Here is a 22,822-nt window from a genome sequence, read left to right as displayed (position 1 = left end):
TTCTATCATTCTATACTTGAGACTCGAGTTCTGATGAATTTTTCACTGACAAAATCTGACTGTACACATGCATATCCTCATGATTATGTAATTTCAGAGAGATGGCTGGCTTTGTAATATTTACCCACATATGTCCCACATGTCCTGAGGGACTGGTCTCTGGATATGGCCTTTTCCCAAAAGAGGATTTCTTGTGGGAGCTGCCAGCTTTCCTACCAGTGCAATTGGCAATTTCAGATTCTTTCTTTGCTTTTGCCTTAATTTTTTTTATTTTAGTCTCTTTTGTTTTTAGCCCATTGATGGCAAAATAGACCAGGACTGTGCATTTCCCATGCAGTCTCCTTTTGCCTAAAGAAATTGACGGTACAAAATGTGCATAGCCCCATCCCTTTCATTACAGTAAGGATTATTCAGTATATCGTGGGGACAAACCCATGACTATTTTCAAGGGTGCAATGGTGTTGAAAACCCAGGAAAATCACTGTAACCTTTCAGTTTAGAAGCCATCTGCCCTAAACAGCTCCATTCCTCTGACCTCATGTACCTTCAGAATAATGGAATAATTGGGCTCGTTTCCTAGAGAAAGCAATCGAAATATGATTTTTCATTCTAGCATTTCCTTTTTAAAATCCTTTGAATAGATTGAAGAGGTCTGACAGCTCTTCAATGCAAGGATAACATGTTTCTTAGAAGAACCTTTCATGACCTTCAGAAAAATAAACATTTCCCAACTAGCCAGTGTTCCACTTGTTGGAAGCTAAAGGAATTTTTTAAAAAATACATTCAGAGGTTTTTGCTTTTCCAGAATTTTTAACCATGCAACTTTTTGTACAACTGAGTGATGTAAACAGATTTCTCGGTACTTACCAGGTGATTTTATGCCACGTCGCTGAACACGGGTGTAATATTTTGGGGCTTTTTATTGCTTGAGTAGAAAGTGCTCATAACCTATGATTTTATGTTTATAATATAGAAATAAACAAAAAGAGTTTTCCAAGTGGCAAACGTCACACGGTTGTAGTGGTCGATTTCCTCAAAATGGTCTTCTGTGGTTTGGGTGCAGTCGGCGGAGGCACAGTTGCAGGTCTGAGAGGGGGAAAGCTCTTACTGTGGCTGATTCCTAACCCTCCATTTTCCAGGGGGAAAGGAGGGACAGAAGGAGGAGGAGGAGGGGCAGGAGGGCACTGGTGAGAAAGTTTTCCCACTGAGGGAGCAGGTTCGCTGTGTAAATGCACCTCTCTGTTTTTTATGTTGTATCGGATATCACAATCAGGGCAATAACCATGGTATTGCACCTTTTCACTGAACCTCACCCGTTCCCGTGTCCCTGCCTGAGGACAGCGGTCTTTCTCTGGCCTATGTATTAGAGGCTGCATGGAAACCTTGTCCAAGTTACTATTAGGTATGCAGCAGATGTCCCCATTGGGAAGCTTGTTTGGTCCACTCGGTAAGCCTCCATTTCGGAGCAGGGTGCCATTAGTCTTTACGGGATTCAAAGTGGGCACTGGCCTATGAGGGTCTTCGCACTTCACAGGGGTCAACCTTGGGGGAGGCGGTGGTGGGTTGGGTTTCCTCAGGACAGTGAGGATGGCGGAGGGGTGGGCTGGCGGCTTGATGAGCGGTGCACTGGAGTGCACTTTCATCTTCTCCAAACTGGATGCTGTGGTGCTGCTTGAGCTGCTGTTCAGTGTGTCTGTTTTGGAACTGTCTGTCATCTCATCCTCCAGCTGTAGGTCAGAGGTCAGTGTGTCAATCTGGTCAACCACCTGCATGGAAATCAGAAGGCATAAGTGTTGAAGAATGACCTGAATGAGAAATATAATGGTAAATATTTAGACTCTTGGGGCTGGATTCTGGGAAGGTTCATGGATAGTGCAGTGCTCAGTGCAAGTGGGATCTCGGCAAACATCGTTGACAGATCAGCCGGGTGAATGACTGGATGTACGGAGAGTAGACCCAGAGGCCCAGGCCTACAACCATATGGAGACCCAGTGCCACTTATACATCCAAGGCAGAATAATGAAGGAAGTGAGTGGCAGGAACACCTTTAGCCTCATGCAGTAAAAGAGAAGGGAATGGGGACTCTTACAGTCAGAGGTCAGTCACCATACAGTCAGTGAGTCTGTATGGTGGAGAGCACTTCCAAGGGAGGAAAAAGAGCACAATCTAGACAGGGCTGTGGGAGGGCAGAAGGGGAGAACCTTAGAGTAAATTAAGATGTCAGGCAGAGAAGCCCCAGTTGGGCTAGAGTGATGAAGATGCGATGAATTCTTCTTGCACTGCATTAGCCAAGGTCCACCAGAGACAGTTGTGCTGCTGACCCTGAGAGGAATTGGAGCATGCAGCCTGATTCTAGATACTTATCCCCAGGTGGTTCACCAGCCAAAATAAAGGGCCCCCCTCTCCGGGTGCATCCCAGCCTTCTACCGGTTTACACTGGAGTATCTACTCAGCATCAGTGAGCGGCCACACAAGGTATACTGAGGGTCGTCCCCTGAGTCTGGGGCTGACACAGCAGCCACACACTGGGTCCAACCCACTACTTCCCTCTGAATGCATTTAGGATGTTTGTGGTTGGTGGGGAAGAGAAGAGGAAAAAGGAGGCAGGGAGGCCCAAAGTGTTCTAGAGAGTGAAGTGATTCTCTGGTCTTAACCAAGCGTCGGCCAGGTCTGGGGACTCTGAAAGGAATCAGAGAGGTGCTGTTCTCCCCTCCACAGTAGGTAGGGAAGAGAGGAAGAAAGGGATGCATTATTGAGTCCCTGCAGCAAGGGCGAGAAGAGATAAAGACCCTCTTTCCTGTCACATCAGAAGCAAGTGACATTGCCAGATTTGGACTCGTTTAGCATGCGCTCATCTAGAATCATTTGCTGACCAAACTCTTGCTGATTTTTGCTCTTTTGGCTTTACTAAGTCCAATTTCATTCTAAAATAGAGATAGCTCAGTATCATTGTTGGAGAATGAAGAAAATCTCATTTCAACTGGCCCACAATATCACTTCTCTGGGGTTTACCCTTCAACAGCAGTCTCAGAGAACATTAAGTCCTGGGATCATCTACTTTTCCTTACTTAGATGGGAAGTTTAGGGCTCAAAGAGTTAGAACTCTTCGGGAAGGCATATGTTGAAAGGAGTCACAATTGAAATATGCAAAATCATGAAAGGGTTTAGACAGAGTGAACACAGAAGTTGTTGTTCCCCCAAACTCACAACAGGATAAGGGCATGTTCATTGAAGCTTGAAGGTCATAGGTTCAAAACCAATAAAAGGAAATACTTCTTCACCCAGAGGGAGGTAAGTGTGTGGAATTGGTTACCACAGAAAGTTATGCAAGCAGAAAATTTCAATGACTTCAAAAAGGATTTGGATAAATGAAAGGATGCCAGGGATGTAGAAGAAGAAAGCAAGGGGTGGTTCATCCCTAACCATGAGGATGGATGTCAAGGAAGACTGTCACATGTTGTCTCCATGCATTTCTTGCCATTATCAATCACTGACTCCTAGGCTAGCTGGACCATTGGTCTGATGGTATTGCTCACAGTTTTATGTCCTAAGCAGGAAGCATTTTTATTTTAATTTCTCCTCATGCTTGACAGTTTATGAATCTTTTATGCTCAAGGCTTTCAGATTTGACTTAGTCTAAAACCACCTCATTTTAAAATCACTCCAGTGGCAACAGTGGGAGAGCCAGGCTGAAAAGAGTGAATAGGACACTTAAAATAACTTCCACCACTACTAAAAATGGAGAGAAACAATGGAATACAGAACCATCAGGCCTGAGCCTTTCCTCTGTCTGAGATTCAGCACAATGCTTTTCAACTTCTCCCTCTCCATCTGTGGTCTATCTCTCTGTGACTGGAAAATCCATGATGTATACTTCAGGATGCATTTGTTTGGATATTATGAATATGATGTTGGCAATTTAAATGTTAAATTCCTATCTGTGGATGGATGCTATGATTCTCCTCACCTGGACCGCTCCCCTGGCCTCAGATTTCTTCTTGGTGAACTATCCCAGGCAGGTTCATAATACAGCTTTTAAAATGCCAATCACACTGAGAAGCAAATAGGTAGTCACTCAGGATAGTCTTCACTTGGTTGACAGGAGGTGATTGTTCTAGAATCTGAGACCCCAGAAATCCCAGCAGAGACCAAACATACATGTATTTGTGCAGGGACTAGCTGTAATTCAGCCCTGGCACCTGTAGGCAAAACCCTAAACCCTCTGCTGTGGCATCAACCAACATGTCAACCCAACACCATTGTTTCCTGTAAGATAGCAGGTGCATACCTACCTTATCCCCACTGGTCAAAGCTTCCACGATTAAGTTGCTGTAGCAATGGTGTGAGAATACACCATGGCACCGGCTTGTAACACACGGTTCTGGAGACAGGGAAGCTTCTTTTCATCACAGTCTTCACACCTCTACATCCCTTCTACATCCAGGCCATCTAGTTTATCCCATGAGCAATGGGATAAGACCCAGATTTACAATTCTGACCCCCTTGCTTAGTACAAATTAAACTCAAGGACCCCCACACCTACTCCATAAGTGGACTTTTAGAGGTCCACCACTTATACAGTCTTAAAGGCCTGTTTCATGTACTAGCTGGGCCCACTTAACTGATGGGCTCCTGAAAGAGTGAGTTAGTTCCAGCCCCTCTTGGGGGTCCCAATCAGCTTGTGCGTGTGGACCAGGGAATAAGGTATTTTCGCTTGTTGGGATTTAGCCTTGGGACCTGAAGGAATAAAGACCTAGGGCAACTCCACACTGGAACAGATCTCCTTGGTGACATTCCACACTCTCCCTGGAAGAGTATTGAGGCCTCCTGGCCTCTGAAGCCAGCCTACCAAAACTCCAGGATACTGTTCCCTCTGGGGTTGTTGCTCAAATAACACTCCCTGGAAGGAATTTGCAGTAGTTCCATTCATTATTATTCCCTATGCCTCAGTACTCAAGCAGCCCTACTCAAGGGTACAATGCTCACCCTGAATTGCAAGGGGCTAGAAAACATGCCTGACTGTATTTTTATGGGCATAGCCTGGAAGGGTTGCTCTCTCAACAATGCTCACACACACACATGGATGCAATTGCACAGTCAACAGCATCTTCAGCAAATATGAAGGACAAGAAGGTATACATTCCCCCAGTTGGAAAATGTTCTCCACACAGGCAAGAAGATTTTCAAAAGAGAAGACCAAAGTAATACCCAAACATCTAATCTGATCTTCACAAGCCCAAGTGCCTATTGATCAGAGTAAGTGGAATAAAAACATTTTGGCACCAGTGGAAAAGAGTTCTCTGCAATCATAAACAATTCAAATAAACTCCACCTTTAAACAGATTCAGGGATCTGCTGCCTAGGTGTATGATGTATAAGAGTTATTTGCTGCTTACCCCATTTCCGTAGCAAATATTTACCTGCAAAACATGGAATGGCTGAAATAACACTGCTAATGGTAATGCCTATTTTCAGATGACACCATGATTCTTTTAGCAGTCACACACTTATTTTACTTTGAAGTTTACGGTAAAGTGTGGAAGGAAGATATCTTTCTTCATAATTACTTTAGTAGCTTAATAGACTTAGAGGTCTGAAATTTGGGTATTTTCACACTGTGAAGGCACATTTCAGAATGACACAATTATGTTAATATTCAGAAGGGGGTTGTAACTCAAGATAATAGCATAAATAACATGAACACAGGCTCCCAGTACCCAGATGTTTCTGGCATTTGTAAAAGTGGAGATGAAACAGACTTTAAATTGTGGCGTGTTTTTTTTTTTTCCTATTGGCTTGAAATGAACTCAATACTCATATTTTGTAAGAGTGATAAAGTATTGGAAAAATCCTTTAAAGCCTGAAGGATGTTTTTGTAGAGTTAGGGAATTCTAAATCTAAAATGGTTGACCATTCATTCATTCATTCATTCAATAGTATTTATTGAGCGCTTACTATGTGCAGAGCACCATACTAAGCACTTGGAATGTACAAATCGGCAACAGATAGAGACAGTCCCTGCCCTTTGACGGGCTTACAGTCTAATCGGGGGAGACAAGCAGACAAGAACATGGCAATAAATAGAGTCAAGGTGAAGAACATCTCATAAAAACAATGGCAAATAAATAGAATCAAGGTGATGCACATCTCATTAAACAAAATAAATAGGGTGATGAAGATATATACAGTTGAGCGGACGAGTACAGTGCTGAGGGGGTGGGACGGGAGAGGGGGAGGAGGAAAAGGAAAGGGGGGAGAAGAGGGTTTAGCTGCGGAGAGGTGAAGGGGGGGTAGAGGGAGCAGAGGGAAAAAGGGGGGAAGCTCAGTCTGGGAAGGCCTCTTGGAGGAGGTGAGCTTTAAGTAGGGATTTGAAGAGGGGAAGAGAATTAGATTGACAGAGGTGAGGAAGGAGGGCATTCCAGGACCGTGGGAGGACGTGGCCCAGGGGTTGACGGCGGGATAGGTGAGACCGAGGAACGGTGAGGAGGTGGGCAGCAGAGGAACGGAGCGTGCAGGGTGGGCAGTAGAAAGAGAGAAGGGAGGAGAGGTAGGAAGGGGCAAGGTGATGGAGAGCCTTGAAGCCTAGAGTGAGGAGTTTTTGTTTTGAGCGGAGGTTGATAGGCAACCACTGGAGGTGTTTAAGAAGGGGAGTGACATGCCCAGAACGTTTCTGCAGGAAGATAAGCCGGGCAGCGGAGTGAAGAATAGACTGGAGTGGGGCGAGAGAGGAGGAAGGGAGATCAGAGAGAAGGCTGACACAGTAATCTACCCGGGATATAACAAGAGCCTGTAGCAGTAAGGTAGCCGTTTGGGTGGAGAGGAAAGGGCAGGTCTTGGCAATATTGTAAAGGTGAGACCGGCAGGTCTTGGTAACAGATCGGATGTGTGGGGTGAACAAGAGAGACAAGTCAAAGATGACACCGAGGTTGCGGGCCCGAGAGACGGGAAGGATGGTCGTACCATCCACGGTGATAGGGAAGTCTGGGAGAGGACCGGGTTTGGGAGGGAAGATGAGGAGCTCAGTCTTGCTCATGTTGAGTTTTAGGCGGCGGGCCGACATCCAGGTGGAGACGTCCCGGAGGCAGGAGGAGATGCGAGCCTGAAGGGAGGGGGAGAGGACAGGGGCGGAGATGTAGATCTGTGTGTCATCTGCGTAGAGATGGTAGTCAAAGCCATGAGAGTGAATGAGTTAACCAAGTGAGTGAGTGTAAATGGAGAACAGAAGAGGGCCAAGAACTGACCCCTCAGGAACTCCAACAGTTAAAGGATAGGAGGGGGAGGAGGCGCCTGCGAAGGAGACCGAGAATGACCTGCCAAAGAGATAAGAGGAGAACCGGGAGAGGACGGAGTCTGTGAAGCCAAGGTGAGATAAGGTGTGGAGGAGGAGGGGATGGTCGACAATGTCAAAGGCAGCTGAGAGGTCAAGGAGGATTAGAATGGAGTAGGAGCCATTGGATTTGGCAAGAAGGAGGTCATGGGTGACCTTAGGGAGAGCAGTCTCGGTAGAGTGGAGGGGACGAAAGCCAGATTGGAGGGGGTCCAGAAGAGAATGGCAGTTAAGGAATTCTAAGCAGCGAGTGTAGACGACTCGTTCTAGGATTTTGGAAAGGAAGGGTAGTAGGGAGATAGGGCGATAACTGGAAGGGGAAGTGGGGTCAAGAGAGGGTTTTTTTAGGATGGGGGAGACATGGGCATGCTTGAAGGCAGAGGGGAAGGAGCCATTGGAGATTGAGTGGTTAAAGATAGAAGTTAAGGAAGGGAGGAGGGCAGGGGTGATGGTTTTTATAAGGTGAGCGGGAATGGGGTCTGAGGCGCAGGTGGAGGGGGTGGCACTTGAGAGGAGGGAGGAGATCTCCTCTGAGGATACTGTAGGGAAGGATGGGAAAGTAGGGGAGAGGGTTGGTGGGGGGGAGGGGAGAGGCGGAGGAGTGTCTTTGGGGAGCTCAGACCTGACTGTGTTGATTTTTGTGATGAAGTAGGTGGCCAGATCATTGGGGGTGAGAGATGGGGGAGGGGGAGAAACAGGGGGCCTAAAGAGAGAGTTAAAGTTCTGGTTTCATTATTCACCCCTGTCTTAAAATGAAGAGATCACCTTCAATTTAAGTGGACTTCTGTTAGGCATCTACTCCTACAGATATGGGCATAATTATAATCCTTGGAGAGGATGGAGTTGAGATTTGGAAACACTTGGCATCTGGGATCATAATCTGGAAATATAAAAGAACAAACCTTGAAATCCAGGGTGGAAAACTTCTCCAATTCCCCACTCCTCTCACATTTTACTGTCCTTCTTTCTCTCAAACCTAGCCCCACTGTCAAGTAGTTTATCATCAAAATTAGACCATCCATCAGGCTTTGTGCCATAGTAAGGATTTACAGTTTAGATCAGGCAGACAACAACGCTTGGATCTCTGCAGAACTTTCAGAAAATGCAGGGTCCTGTATTTGTGGCAGGGAGGAATCTTTATAATTCAAAGGTCAGGGGAAATATAGATGATGTCAGTAGGAGCACATGACAAAATGATTTTATGTTTAGCCAATGTCTTTACCCTAAAAAGATGTCGTACCAATCTAAAATATTAGCATTAGAAGAACTTCTATTAGAACAATTAGAGCAAAGCTCCTATAAATATCACCTCAGAGTTGTCATTCAGGAGTGAGATCAATTTAATAAATTAAATTTCCCTCCTTGTCTAACTAGCCTTAAACAACACCTCTGCTCTGCAAACTTTTCTTTGACCTTGAAACTGAATGGGTGAGACAGTAGCATGAGAATTTGGTCCAATGTAGACTCCCTGGAAGAGGGAAGATGCTATCCAGGAAAGCCTATTGAATAAATAAAAAATAACTCTCTGGATCAGATATCTTGGGGAAGGTATGGTAGCATGTTCAGAAAGTGAAACAGGCCTCAACTTCATATTGGTATTTTAAAATATATCAATGGTCTTTCTTTAAAATATCTGCTTGGCTCTTAATTGCATTTGATACTATTATGGTGTGATGGGTTTTTTATTGTGCAAGTTGTTAGCATTTTTACTTAGCTTGGAAATGTAAATTTTATAATATGATAGGGGATAATGTTTTCTTAATGGATCTAACTAGCCACTACTGATGAAGTGAATGACAAAGAGGGGATTTGAAAAATGCCAAATTGTTGCAGAAAATGTTTTCAAGCATCTGTCTCCTCTGTCCCTGGTCTCTAGAGAGCATCATTATAAAACCCCATCACAACAGGCTAAATAGGAAAAATCTTCAGAGGAGAAATCAAATAGCAGTCTAAACCTGATTGGACTGTGAAAGGGGAACTCTTAAAGAGTTCCTGGCTGGCTCTCTGGTTTAACAAACTCTTGGCACTCTAAATATCCATATCACCAGTATCGATTGGACACCTACTGTGTACAGAGCATTGAATTGGGTGCTTGGGAGACCCCAAGATGAAATATGAGATAGTCACTCTTAAATGCCTTTGAGTCTGGTTGAGGTAAACAACAGGCATAGATGGAAGAACCTACCAGAATTCAAAGTGAGAAGAGAGATATAAATAATAATAATAATAATAATGGTATTTATTAAGCACTTACTATGTGACAGACACTGTACTAAGCACTGGGGTGGATACAAACAAATTGGGTTGGACACAGTCCCTGTCTCACACGGGGCTCACAGTCTCAGTCCTCATTTTACAGATGAGGTAACTGAGGCACAGAAAAGCAAAGTGACTTGCCCAAGGTCACACAGCAGACAAGTGGAGAAGCTGGGAGTAGAATTCATGACCTTCTGACTCCCAGGCCTGTGCTCTATCCACTTTGCCATACTGCTTCTCTACATATGGGTGCATATGCATATTTACATATAAATGTATACATTTAAATGTAAATGTAATAATAGTAATAATGATGATGGTATTTGTTAAGTGCTTACTATGTGCCAAGCACTGTGCTAAATGCTGGGGTAGATACATGGTTATCAGGTTGTCCCACTTGGGGCTCACAATCTTAATCCCCATTTTACAGATGAGGTAACTGAGGCACAGAGAAGTTAAGTGACTTGCTTAAAGTCACACAGCTGACAAGTGGCGGAGACGAGATTAGAACCCATGACTTCTGATTCCCAAGCCCGTGCTCTTTCCACTAAGTCACGCATAACCATACATATAAATATGGATATATCAACAACAGATATGCTCATATGGCTGACCTGGAAGGTGGGGGAATTAATCAAGCTATTCCAAAGTTCAAAAGGCATGCATCCATTCAAAACACCCTAAAGCATCCTGATTCTCAAAAGCCTTGACAGTCACATCCCATAGGAATTTCATTTCTGACCTCGTTTGTCTTATTTTGACACTGAAAACTCTTGAAAGGCTCCAATATCACTAAATTCTGCCAGTTTCCTAGAGGGCATTATGGTCTTCTTGACTTGGTTTTGACTTTGATTTTCCATCCACTGATGAATAGTATATTGCCTAGGTGCAGGGTTCAGGGTTCATTGTGAAGCCATTTAGGCACAAACAGCCAAACTTAGAAAAGGTACAAAATATGCTCCCTTAACAGTTGAAGAGAACTCAGTCTTGTAAACAGTATGCCTAAATTTAATGGATCTAGAATTCCCCTTATTTTGTATTCATCATTTTCATGAGAGGACAATTTGAATACAGACCTATTTTTCCTATCTTGGTCTAATTTAGCTGATGGTTCAAACCTGTTTTCCCAAGTAATTGGCTTTATTCCTACATGTCTTTAATGCTCTCTTTTTCTGACAATGAACCTACATCCCAACGAATACAACGAATACACCTTAACAGCCCCTTTAATGAACAATCAATCAATCTTACTTTCTGAGCGCTTACTATGCGAATAGCAATGTGGCTCAGAGGAAAAAGCACGGGCTTGAGATTCAGAGGTCATGGGTTCTAATTCCGGCTCCGCCACTTAGCTGTGTGACTTTGGGCAAGTCACTTAACTTCTTTGTGCCTCAGTTACCTCATCTGCAAAATGGGGATTAAGAGCGTGAGCCCCTCGTGGGACAACATGATTACCTTGTATCTACCCCAGCGCTTAGAATAGGGTTTGGCACAAAGTAAGCGCTTAACAAATACCATCATTATTCTGTCCTGAGCACTGTACTAACTGCTTAGGAGAGTACAATATAACTGAGTTAGACATGTTCCCTGCCTGCAACAAGCTTATAGCCTAGAAAGGGACACAGACATTAATATACATATATAAATTGTGGATATCTAAATAAATGCTGTAGGGCTGAGGGAGGGGTGAGTGAAGAGTGCAAATTAAAGTGCAAGGGTGATGCAGAGGGGAGTGGGAGAAGAGGAAATAAGGGCTTAGTCAAGGAAGGCCTCTTAGAGGAGATGTGCCTTCGGAAAGGCTTTGAAAGTAGAGAGTGTGATGCTTATTGGATATGAAGAGGGAGGGCGCTCCAAGCCAGAGGAGGACATGGGCAAGAGGTCATCGGTGACATAGATGGGACTGAGCTACATTGAGTAGGTTGGCATTAGAGGAGCAAAGTGCACAGGCTGGGTTGTAGCAGGAAAGCCGTGAAGTAAGGTAGGAGGGGCCAAGATGATTGAGTGCTTCAAGCCAATGGTAAGGAGTTTCTGTTTGATTTGGAGGTAGATGGGCAACCACTAGAGGTTCTTGAGGAATGGGGAAATCAGGACTGAATGTTTTTGTAGAAAAATGATCCGGGCAACAGAGTGAAGCATGTACTCGACTGAGAAGAGACATGAGATAAGGAGGTTAGCAAGGAGGCTGAAGCAGTAATCAAGTTGGGATAGGCTAAATGTTTGGATTAACGTGGTAGCAGTTTGGATTGAGAGGAAAGAGTGGATTTTAGCAATGTTGTAAAGGTTGAACCAACAGGATTTGGTGACAGATTTAATAGGTGGGTTGAATGAGAGACATGAGTAGAGGATACAATGCCATGGTTACCGGCTTGCGAGACACGGAGGCTGGTGGTGCTGACAGTGATTTGAAAGTCAGAAGGATGGCAGGGTTTGGGTGGTAAAACAAAGAGTTCTGTTTTGAACATGCTAAATTTGAGGTGTTGGCTGGACATCCAAGTAGAAGGCAGGAGGAAATGTGAGTCTGCAGAGAGGGAGAGAAATCAGGGCTGAAGATAGAGATTTGAGAATCATCTGCATGTAAGCTTGTCTCTAGACTGTAAGCTCACTGTGGGCAAGGAATGTGTCTGTTTATTGTTACATTGTACTCTCCCAAGTGCTTAGTACAGTGCTTTGCACACAGTAAGCACTCAATAAATACGATTGATTAAAAAAATGAAAAAATAGAGATGGTAGTTGAAGGCCTGGGGACAAATGAGTTCTCCAAGAGAGTGGGTGTAGATGGAGAAAAGAAGGGGATCCAGAACCGAGCTTAGAATGACTCCTACAATTAAGGGGTGGGAAACAGAGGAGTAGCCCATTAAAGAGACAAAGAAGGAGCAGTCAGAGAGATAGGAGGAGAACCAGGAGAGAACAGTGACAGTGAAAAGAGGACAGCAGATAATGTACCCATCTGACATTTTTTCCTCATAAAGCTAGTAGAGAAGTCAGAGCCTGCCCTGAGGACATGGTGACAGGTCTATGAGTAGTCAGTCTATTACCCATGACTATGACAGGATAAGAAAAAGTCATGATTCAGTGCTGCGAGTGGACAGTACTTAAGGCATCATGTGTTTTACATTCGACTCTTCTTTTTCCTATATTTAGCAGTGCAATAAGCTTGTTGGGGATCATTTGAGAATCTTCCCATTTTACTACTTGTTTTTCTTGGTCTCTGGTCTTCCTAAAGCCTCTGACTCGAGTGGGCCACCCCTCTCCTGATTGTTATAGAGAACTCTTCTAAGTGCTTAGTACAGTGCTCTGAACGCAAGAAGCACTCAATAAACACAATTGATTGATCGGTATATACCAGGTTGGTCTGCCTTCGACCAGGTTGCCTCCGTGCTGCATTAACTGATGGGAAGGTAAATTATACTACATACCTTAAATGAGCCGGAGAAAAGTTCGATGAAGTACTCGTTTTCTTCTGGAGCCCTTTTGGTTTATCAGAAAGCCCCAGACAACAATTTGCCAGGGTTAAAATAAATGAACAAACTTCCAAGTGCATCAGATACCATCCATCAAGGACACTTTTTTCAAGCCATTGGTTTTTTTTTTTAATGTTTTAACTGTTTTCATGACTTTATATAGAAGCTCTATCTTCTTGGCCTCACAGACCACTTTCTCCCCTTCATCAACTCTTTCCTTAGATGAAAATCTTAAATGTATAATGTTTCACAACTCTATTCAGAATCTCCGAGCATATCTTATGCATCTTCTAGGAAGCTACTCCCTGCTGTGTTAAAAGAGTGCACCACATTATCCACAGATAGTCTTTTGTGGAAAAACACACAAAAGAGCAATTATGGCTAAGCTTTGTAAACATTCCTCTAATGTAAACCCAGCCTGTCAGTGAAGAGGGATCACTATCACCTAAGTGAAATGTGTTACTATTACTTGAAAAATATCACCAAACAACCAAAACTGTTATTAAGAAAAGAAAAGTAAATAACTGATGCTGTTTCTGGAGAAATTTGAGAATCTAGAGAGGATTAGAAATTGGCCAAATCTTCCACGAGATTTCCTTTGAGTTAAAGACAGTGGTAACATCTACACTGCCCTGATATACTATTGTTCTATTTTTACCAGCAGCTGCTATTCATACAGCCCTGGAAAATGCTTGCAGGGCTTGCAGAGAATGCTTGCAGAGAAGCAGCGTGGCTTAGTGGAAAGAACTCGGCCTTGGGAGTCAGAGGTCATGGGTTCTAATGCCGACTCCATCACTTGTCAGCTGTGTGACTTTGGGAAAGTTACTTAACTTCTCTTTGTCTCAGTTACCTCATCTGTAAAATGGGGATTAAGACTGTGAGCCCCACACACGACAACCTGATTAACTTATATTTACCCCAGCACTTAGAACAGTGCTTGGCACATAGTAAGCGCCTAACAAAGACCATCATTAGAGAAGCAGTGTGGCTCAGTGGAAAGAGCACGGGCTTAGGAGTCAGGGGTCATGAGTTCTAATCCCGACTCTGCCACTTGTCTGCTGTGTGACTTTGGGCAAGTCACTTAACTTCTCGGTGCCTCAGTTCCTTCATCTGTAAAATGGGGATGAAGACTGTGAGCCCCACGTGGGACAATCTGATTACCCTGTATCTACCCCAGCACTTAGAACAGTGCTCAGCACATAGTAAGCACTTAACAAATACCAACATTATTATAACTATTAGTATTTCAGGTCCATACCAAGAAGTCCCTTTGTTAACAGTCAAGACCACATCCATCTCATCCAATCTGACAAGAGCTCATCCATGCCATAAAAATCCAAATTCTGGCTCCCTTATTTCTAGCTCCAATATTTATATTTTAAATGTTTCCTGAGACCAAACAAGTATCTTTTTGCAGGTTCCTTGCTGAAACTACACACCAGACATCACTTGTGAAAGTGCATCTGATAGACTTAAACTTTCAGTCAATGGTGGGAGGTTTCATAACAGACACCCAACAAAGAGAAAGTTGTTTTTTTTCTATTAAGGAAACACTTATTTTGATATAAACATTTTTAAATGGTCAACTGAAAATTCATCACCTAACTTTTTTTTCTGAAAGACAATTCACAGGATCCGGATTTTCAATGTCGATGGACTTTTCACATTATCTTCATCATCATGTTCACCAGTAATATAAATTTGAGTCCCATTGGAGGATTGTCTATGTTGAAGTTACAAAAATTAATGGAAAAGAGGCATGTTCCCCATCTCACAGTTTACACTGAAACAGACACATTGACGCAGATGCACATAATAAAGAAAAGGACATTTATTCATTCAATCATATTTATTGAGAGCTTACCGTGTGCAAAGCACTGAATGAAGAACTTGGGCAAGTACAATACAACAGACACATTCCCTGCCCACAACGAGCTCACAGTCTAGAGACATAAGATCGCAATGCTCATGAATAATGGTATAATTGTCATACTCAAAAACTAGCTGTTCCCAACATTTATTCTAGCTGTACCTCACAACCGACTCTCCCACCTCAATCTCCTCACTCATGCTGATCCCCTGGTTTAGTACTCCCTCCCCTTAACACATCTGACAAGGCACAGCCCTCCCTATAGTCAAAGTTCTGCTTAAAGTCCACTTCCTCCAACATGCCTTTCCCAATTAATTCCCAGCATCTCAAATCATGTCAAACCATCAAGACTCATACATCTACTTGTACTCATCCTCCACATTTATGTATGTACATTGATTCAAATCTACATTCAATTATTCATTTGAATTCCAGATATATACTTTTATCCCTATCTCCCCCATTAAAGTGTAAGTTCCTTGAGGGAGGGGAATGCATTTTGTACTTGTTTTGTACAGTGTTTAGTACAGTGTATTGCACCTAGTGTGGCACTCCCTTTCTTATAGGAGATGCTTGCCAAGGTGCCAGAACAGAGAGTTACATAGGAAAGAAGAGGGAGGAGGGTGATGGGTGGAAAGGGTAGATGATAAAGAGGGTAAGGAAGACCAATCAGCAAAGAATATCTGAAGTCCAAGTTGGGAAAGAGATAGGGGGAGTTCCAAAAATAGGTGATTGTGTTCTTCATGAACCTCATGCCATGGAAAATCTCATTATAATAAAACTATTGATTCTTGGAAATAATGAGTTAGGGGGTAGATGACATTTTTTCATTCAAATTCCTATATTATTGTCATGTCCACCACTAGCAGAATGCTTTATACCTTTGCCACATTATTTTACAGTATTAAAGTTGCACAAAGAAATATAAAGTATTGTATGGTATAGTATAATACAGAAAGATTAAGGCAGAGGCAGAGGCTAGGAGCAGCCTTTTTTTAAAAAATGGTATTTGTTAAGCACTTACTATGTGTCAAGCACTATACTAAGTGTTGGGGTAGGTACAAGTGAATCAGTTGGACACAGGCCCTGTCCCACATGAGGCTCACAGTCTTAATTGCCATTTTACAGATGAGGTAACTGAAGCACAGAGAAGCTGAGTGACTTCCCAAGGTCACATGGCAGCTCACATGGCAGACTTGACCGAAGCCACATGCATGCATACAACCATTTCTTTCCACACCAATCAATCAATAACATTTATTGAGCACTCACTCTGGGCACTATACTAAGCCCTTGGGAGAGCACAGTAGAGTTAGTCACACTTCCACCTTGTACCCCTCTGTTTGTGTTCGTGAGGGGGGCCAAGGTGGGTGGTACAGCAGCATGACCTGGAAAACGTGGGCCTGGGAGTTAGAGGACCTTGGTTTTCATTCCGGTTCCATCACTTGCCTACTGTATGACCTTGGGCAAGTCACAACTTCTCAGTGCCTCAGTTTACTCACCTGTAAAATGGTGATTAAATATTTCTTCTCCCTCCAAATTAGACTGTGAACCCCATTTGGGACAGGGACTATGTCAAACCTGATTAACTTAGTATGGTGCTTAGCATATAGTGAGCTCTTAACAAATATTATTATTATCATTATTATCATTAATAATGATGATAATAATGAAAACATATGTGTGTGATGCTGTTTTGTAGGTTTCTGAAGTTACCAATAGATGCATAGACTAAGCATTAGCACTATATGTTGTGGGAGCTCTGCTCCTCATTGAGCCATGCTGAGCAGAGCGCTACTGAAATGTGCTTCTACTCAAATATGGTGTTGTTGAAAATGACTATCATCAATAGAGAAGGGTCAGGGAAGGAAGGAATGGTGCTTGGCTGGAAAGATAATCCCCACACTGTGCACACATAAAGATTGTCCTTGACTTTAGATGCAGCTGCAATCTAGAGCATCCCTGCCTCATACTCCCCAGTCTGTCAGAGCCCTTCGGATTACATTTGAAACCTTTTTGTTTTCACAGACATAGTAAGCTCCTGGCAGTCTTGTGTTTTTTTTGGGTTTTTTTACTGAAGCTGAAAGCGCCTATCTTTCAGTTCTGAAACAACTCCCTAGAATTGCAGAGCTTTGAGACTCTAATCAATCATGTTTTAAAGGATAAAATTCTAGAACAGTGGCCACAGCAACACCCCAAATAAGGGAAGTCATCATTAGAATCTGCCCAAACAAACCTTGTGGAGGTGATTTGACCCTCTATGATACATGATGGTATAACCTTAGGCCTTTAACAGTGCAATTGCAGGTACTTTCGGTGCTGACTGGGCAAATTTCCAAGACTCAAATACTGGGAGTCTAATCCTGAGTTTGAAATTTTCAAAAGAAAAAAGGAGCCTTGTGTACTCTTTTTTTAGAGCATCCTCTGGGTATATCAGCCTTCTATATTTAGTTCTGGCAAACACATTAAATCAAATACATGTTTCTTCAGCTTTAACAAGAATAACATTTTCTAAAACACTTCATGTACACCTTTGGGTACTAAGTAAAATATGTGGTAGTCTAGGATTCCATAACCTTTCCTCCTATATCAAATGCAGAGCAGAGCACGGTGTTTTCCACTTAAAATTCTGAAGATGGATTTGGAGACTGCCAGAGGTGGAAGAGACCTTGAGAGATCATTGAGCCCAGCCCCTTGTCACCAGGCAGATAGATGTCTAACCTAATCTGCATAAATGGTGTTTAAAGATCTCTGGGGTGGAGAAGATATGAACCCTCTTAGAAATGCTTTTCAGTGTTATATAATCATCATTATCATGACTGTTGTCTTCATCATCATCATCATCATCATCGTGGGAAGTAGCATGGCCTAGTGGAAAGAGCAGGGGCCTGGGAGTCAGAAGACCTTGGTTTTAATCCTGGCTCCATTAGTTGCTTGCTGTGTGACCTTGAACAAGTCACTTGGCTTCTCTGGGCTTCAGTTTTCTTCTCTATAAAATATTCAACCCAAATACTCATCTTCCCAATGTGTCTTGTCCCCTACTCTTCTGGCTCCAACCACTGACTCAAGCCCTTCCTCCAGCAAGGAACTTTTTCCACCTTCAAATCCTCCAGACCACAGCTCTCTCCATTTTCAAAGCCCTCCTGAAATCTCACCTCCTCTGGATATCTTTTCCCAATTAATTTTTCTTCCCCCAGGTCATATCCCGGCTTCAATCTTTGTTTGCTGTGTGACCTTGAGCAAGTCCCTTAACTTCTCTGTGCCCCAGTTCCCTCATCTGTAAAAGGGGGATTAAGACTGTGAGCCCCAGGTGGGACAGGGACTGTGTCCAACTTGATTAGCTTCTATCTACCCCAGCATTTAGAACACTGCTTGACACATAGTAAGCTCTTAACAAATGCTATTATTATTATCACTATTATTTTATTATTATATCCTCCAAACTACCACCTCAACACTTTTGCACTGCCCCCTAACAACCTTAGGACGTAGGTCCATATAAGGCTTAAATATGCTTCTATTTAAGCATTTACTCTTCCACATACCCAATTTCCCATTATTGTCTTTCTATCTGTGATTTATTTTAGATCTGTCTCTCCCACTAGATCTTTAACATCTTCTAATCCTATTGCACTTTCCCAAGCACTTAATAAAGTGAGTATTCTGCATATAGTATGTACTACTGATTGATTGATCAATGGAATTAAAAGAGAAGCGGTAGTAGTACTAATATTTGTGAAGTCCTTACAGTGTGCAGAGCACTGTACTAAGGGCTGGGAAAGAATATTCAGGGGGGATTAGACCTGGTCCCTCTTCCTCGACAGTGGGAGGAAAGGGGGGTTGGTACACAATCTAAAAGAGAGCTCCTGGAGGAGCTTACATCTAATATGGGAAGTAAGCTGACACACGTGACTCAATATATGCTAGGTAAAAGAGTAATGTCACAAACACAAATGATGCAAAACAAAATTGAGCAATCATAAAAATAAATAGATAATAAATAAAATGAGATAGCTATAAATGTGAGTACTAAGGATGGCTGATGGGGTGGCAGAATCTGATCTCCCCTTTTGGTTCTGACATTTACTCAAGCTATTTAGAGCCCTTGCTCTGTGCCCAAATCATCCCCTGTAGTAGCAGTATTAAGAGCAGCAGTAATAGTATATATAAGCACTTACTGTGCACAGAGCACTGTACTAAGCCCTGTAATTGGCTGTGCCTCTAGTGATGTCACCAGGTCAGGGATTGACATCCCATGTAAGACAGGTTTCCCTCTAGGAATGGTCCAGAAGAGGGAGCATTTTCCAGAACTGAGGTTTTCAGGAAACATATGACATTTTCCACCTATAAAGGTACTATTCTGCTGGACCACTGCATGCTCGTTATTTGGAATCACTTGGCAGTTGTGTGATACTCTTTTCAGTCACACTCAGAAACATGAAAAGAATCTTTGTCAGTAATATATTTGAAAATCAAAGTCATCTCTCTCTCTCTCTCTGCACAATATTGGCCTCCTAGAAGAGTGAATGGGTTAACACTTCTCTCAAAGGGCCTGCAAGACTATCAGGTGCATATCAAAAATTCAACTCAGGGGGAATTGGACTCATTGTTCATAAACAAGAATTAGGGACTAGGATGCATTGTGTCCTACTCCCAGGCTTCAGCCTTTAGTCTGAAGATTATCTTTTTTCCATCACAGATGCACTTATCCCATGAGCTTTGCACAAGGACCCAACACACATCCCATACGGGGGGAGCTCCATGGCCCTGGATCCACTCAACAGAGCTTTTGCCTCCATTTTCCATGCCTTGGGGCCTCTGAAACAGTAAAGCAGTCTGGCCTGGACCAATTCCCCCACCTGATCCCAGAAAACTCCTACAGCTCAGGAGAAGCCCTCTGAGTCTGGGTCAGAAAGGGCCACGGAAAATGATTTAAGAATGAATATGAAATGAGTGCTGTGATTTCAGAGAGTATTCCCTTGAACTCTGCAGTCTCCAAACACAGAAGATATTTATCTAGGAACATCTGTTAGAATAGGAGGGTACATTAGCAAAACCCAATAAAACTGTCATATTTGAACAAGAGGGGGAATAGTGGCCTGTTGAAGAAATGGTGCAAAGGAGTAGTGATATGAATAAAATGGACTGCCCATATTAGCATGACACCTGGAGTCAGTTGTGACCATCCTGGGACCTTATTATCTGAGACATTTGACACTAGGGAAGACGGGAAAAGACATCTGAAGCTATTTACACCCTGGTTTAATCCCCAAACAAACATCAGAAAATAGACTGACCACTGAACCATCATCACCTGAAAGTGAGAGTGCCTACATACCTACCCCCGTTTCCCACCCACATTATTCAGAACTTTCAGGAAGGCCAAGTTTAGGTGTGGGAACCCAGGAGACCACCTGGGTCATTTAGGCCACAATGCTTCTCTAACCTCAGCATGGTCTAATGGTTAGAGCACAGGCCTGGGAGTCAGAAGGACCTGCACTCTAGTCCCATCTCCACCACTTGTCTGCTGTGTGACCTTGGGTAAGTCACTTAACTTCTCTATACCTCAGTTACCTCATCTGTAAAATCGGGGTTATGACTGTGAGTCCCATGTGGGGCATGGACTGTGTCCAACCTGATTACTTTGTATGTATCCCAGCGCTTAGGACAGTGCCTGACACATAGTAAGCTCTTAACAAATACCATAAAAAAGTTGACCAGAGCCCAGTAGTTTAAAAATAAGGAATAACAGCCACTCAAAGGCAACTACTCTCAGAGCAGTTAACCCAATTGAGGAGGTGGCAACCAGGGATTCATGGTGCAGCTCTGAGGAAGAAGACATTTTCTCCCAATATCTGTTACTGGAGATAATTTATGGCCTGCAGAGACATAGTTTCCAACCAAGCAATTCTAGCTGAAAGCAGTGCCGTATGCTTTGCTGTGAAATGATGCAGTGTGAAAGTAACGTATGTACATTCCTGTGAGTCAGCAAATCATCCAACTAGTTGGCCATGTGCAGCTCGTGAAACTGCTGTCTGAGAGCAGACATGGATCTGCCAGTAAGGGTTGTAAGGGGTCACACCTGGCCAGGCGGTTATTATGCTGGTGAAGCAGGCAAGGTGAAGGCTCACATGGGTAATATATTAGCTTCTACTATGATCTCAGTGCAGCTTACTCTTCAGTTTAAAGACTGCTTCCTGCCTCAGGGAAAATGATCCTATTCGTACTCAAAGGAAAACTGACTAGGGAGCTGGCACCCCAAAGGCCCATGGGGGGAGTGTTACTATTGTTGAGGAGTTTGTAACAGGGGTGCGAGTTGCATGAGGAGTTTGGTTGGAGTATGAATTTGTCTGGGCATTCTATCAAATCTACCAGTCCTCAGTATATGGGGTTGAACTATTACCCAACATGGTGACTCCTCTTGCCAGTCACGTGACACAAGTCAATGCCAACCTGGCACCTGCCCCTCCAACCCCCCGTCAAGTGTCCGTACAACCACAGTAGAGGCAGGGGAGTGGCCCGCTAGGCCGGACAGTGGCCTCAGTGCCCCCGCCCCCAACTGCCGCTGGCCCCAGGGGATTCATTTTTTGTCGCTTTTTTGTAAATAAAAAGAAAAGAAACACAGGGCTTCTCTTTTCGTCTCCCCCACCCTCTGTGGGGCAGGGACCAGAAAGTAAGGGTTCTGGTGAGGAGCTGCAGGTGCGTTCCTGCTTTCCCTGCTCTGTCCACCACTCCAAAGTTTGGCCTGACAAGTAGGGAGTTGGACTTAGGGTGGCATTAACCTGCCCAAGAAGCTGGGACAGAGCTGCTAGAATTTACACTGATTTCCTGCTTTGAGGGGAGGAAATAGGGTTTCCCCACTCCGGAGCCCAGGTTGAGAAATGGGGAGATGGACTTCACTCCCCCCTACCCTTGCCAGAAAAGACTCTCCATCCCCTAATCCAGCAGGCAAAACCACAGACGCCCCTCTTCACCCACATAGAGCCACCACATCCTCTCGGTTCCCTGGAGGGACGGCAGCCCTGGAGGCTGGGGGATGCAGAAGGAAAGAGGGCAAAAAGTTGCTTAGGTCCCGGAGGAAACCATGTCACGTCCCCAGGGGACAGTCTGCTCACCACGTGAGGAGTCCCTCCCTAATCGGCATGCCTGCCTCTTCTCCAGTGCCACCCCTTAGTTGGAAGATTGGGTGACGTAGTAATTTAAACTATGAAGACAATCAATCATTAGCCACTATGAACCTCTCATTTATTGGATCACTTTGTAGAATTTTACCTGATTAGGAGTAGTAATGCAAAATGTGCCAACCAGTTGGGGAACCCCATTTCTCAAAGTACTCTGATCTTTACACATTTTAGCAAAATAGGAATTTGCCAGAAACTGTATAATTACCTATTGTTTAGCGAAAAGCCCTCAGTTGGTGACATGTATCTGAATTGTCTTCTGAATTGAGGCCAGAGAAGAATCTTTAGAAAATTTTGAATGTGCAGTCCAGTTAGCTGAGGTAATTAGCTGTATTTTGCTGGCTGTATATAGATAGGTGTGTCCTTCATGATCAAAGATGATATTACTGATGGTGAGAAATCTTTCATACACACAGGAGTAATTGAATATGCCTCAGTGTGACCAATGCTCCCTTCCCATTGGGACAATCTGAATCAATCCATTCACCGAGGGTAACTGAAGGCTTTTTGGGGATGTTAGGAAGCAGCATGGTGTAGTGGATAGAGCACAAGCGTGGGAGTCAGAAGGTCATGGGTTCTAATCCCAATTCAGCCACTTACCTGCTGTGTCCTTGGGCAAGTCATTTTACTTCTCTGTGCCTCAGTTACCTCATCTGTAAAATGGGGATTAATACTGTGAGCCCCATGTGGGACAGGGACTGTGCTGTGTCCAACCTTATTATCTTGT

General features: G+C 43.6%; 1 protein-coding gene across 1 annotated transcript in view; it reads right to left on the bottom strand.

The window, feature by feature from the left end:
* The window catches only part of PRR16 (proline rich 16), a 219,002-nt gene that overhangs the window by 58,310 nt on the left and 137,870 nt on the right, over nucleotides 1-22,822 (bottom strand). The window contains exon 2 of the mRNA XM_029056367.2: nucleotides 868-1,766. Within this exon, the coding sequence (XP_028912200.2) occupies nucleotides 1,008-1,766 (759 nt within the window). The 3' untranslated portion in view covers nucleotides 868-1,007. The remainder of the gene's footprint in view (nucleotides 1-867; nucleotides 1,767-22,822) is intronic.

The sequence above is a fragment of the Ornithorhynchus anatinus genome, chromosome X5 (genome assembly GCF_004115215.2).
Source record: "Ornithorhynchus anatinus isolate Pmale09 chromosome X5, mOrnAna1.pri.v4, whole genome shotgun sequence".
NCBI classification, from domain to species: Eukaryota; Metazoa; Chordata; class Mammalia; order Monotremata; family Ornithorhynchidae; genus Ornithorhynchus; species Ornithorhynchus anatinus.
The sequence above is the reverse complement of the archived record's forward strand: the minus strand, read 5'-3'. Positions and strand labels throughout refer to the sequence as shown.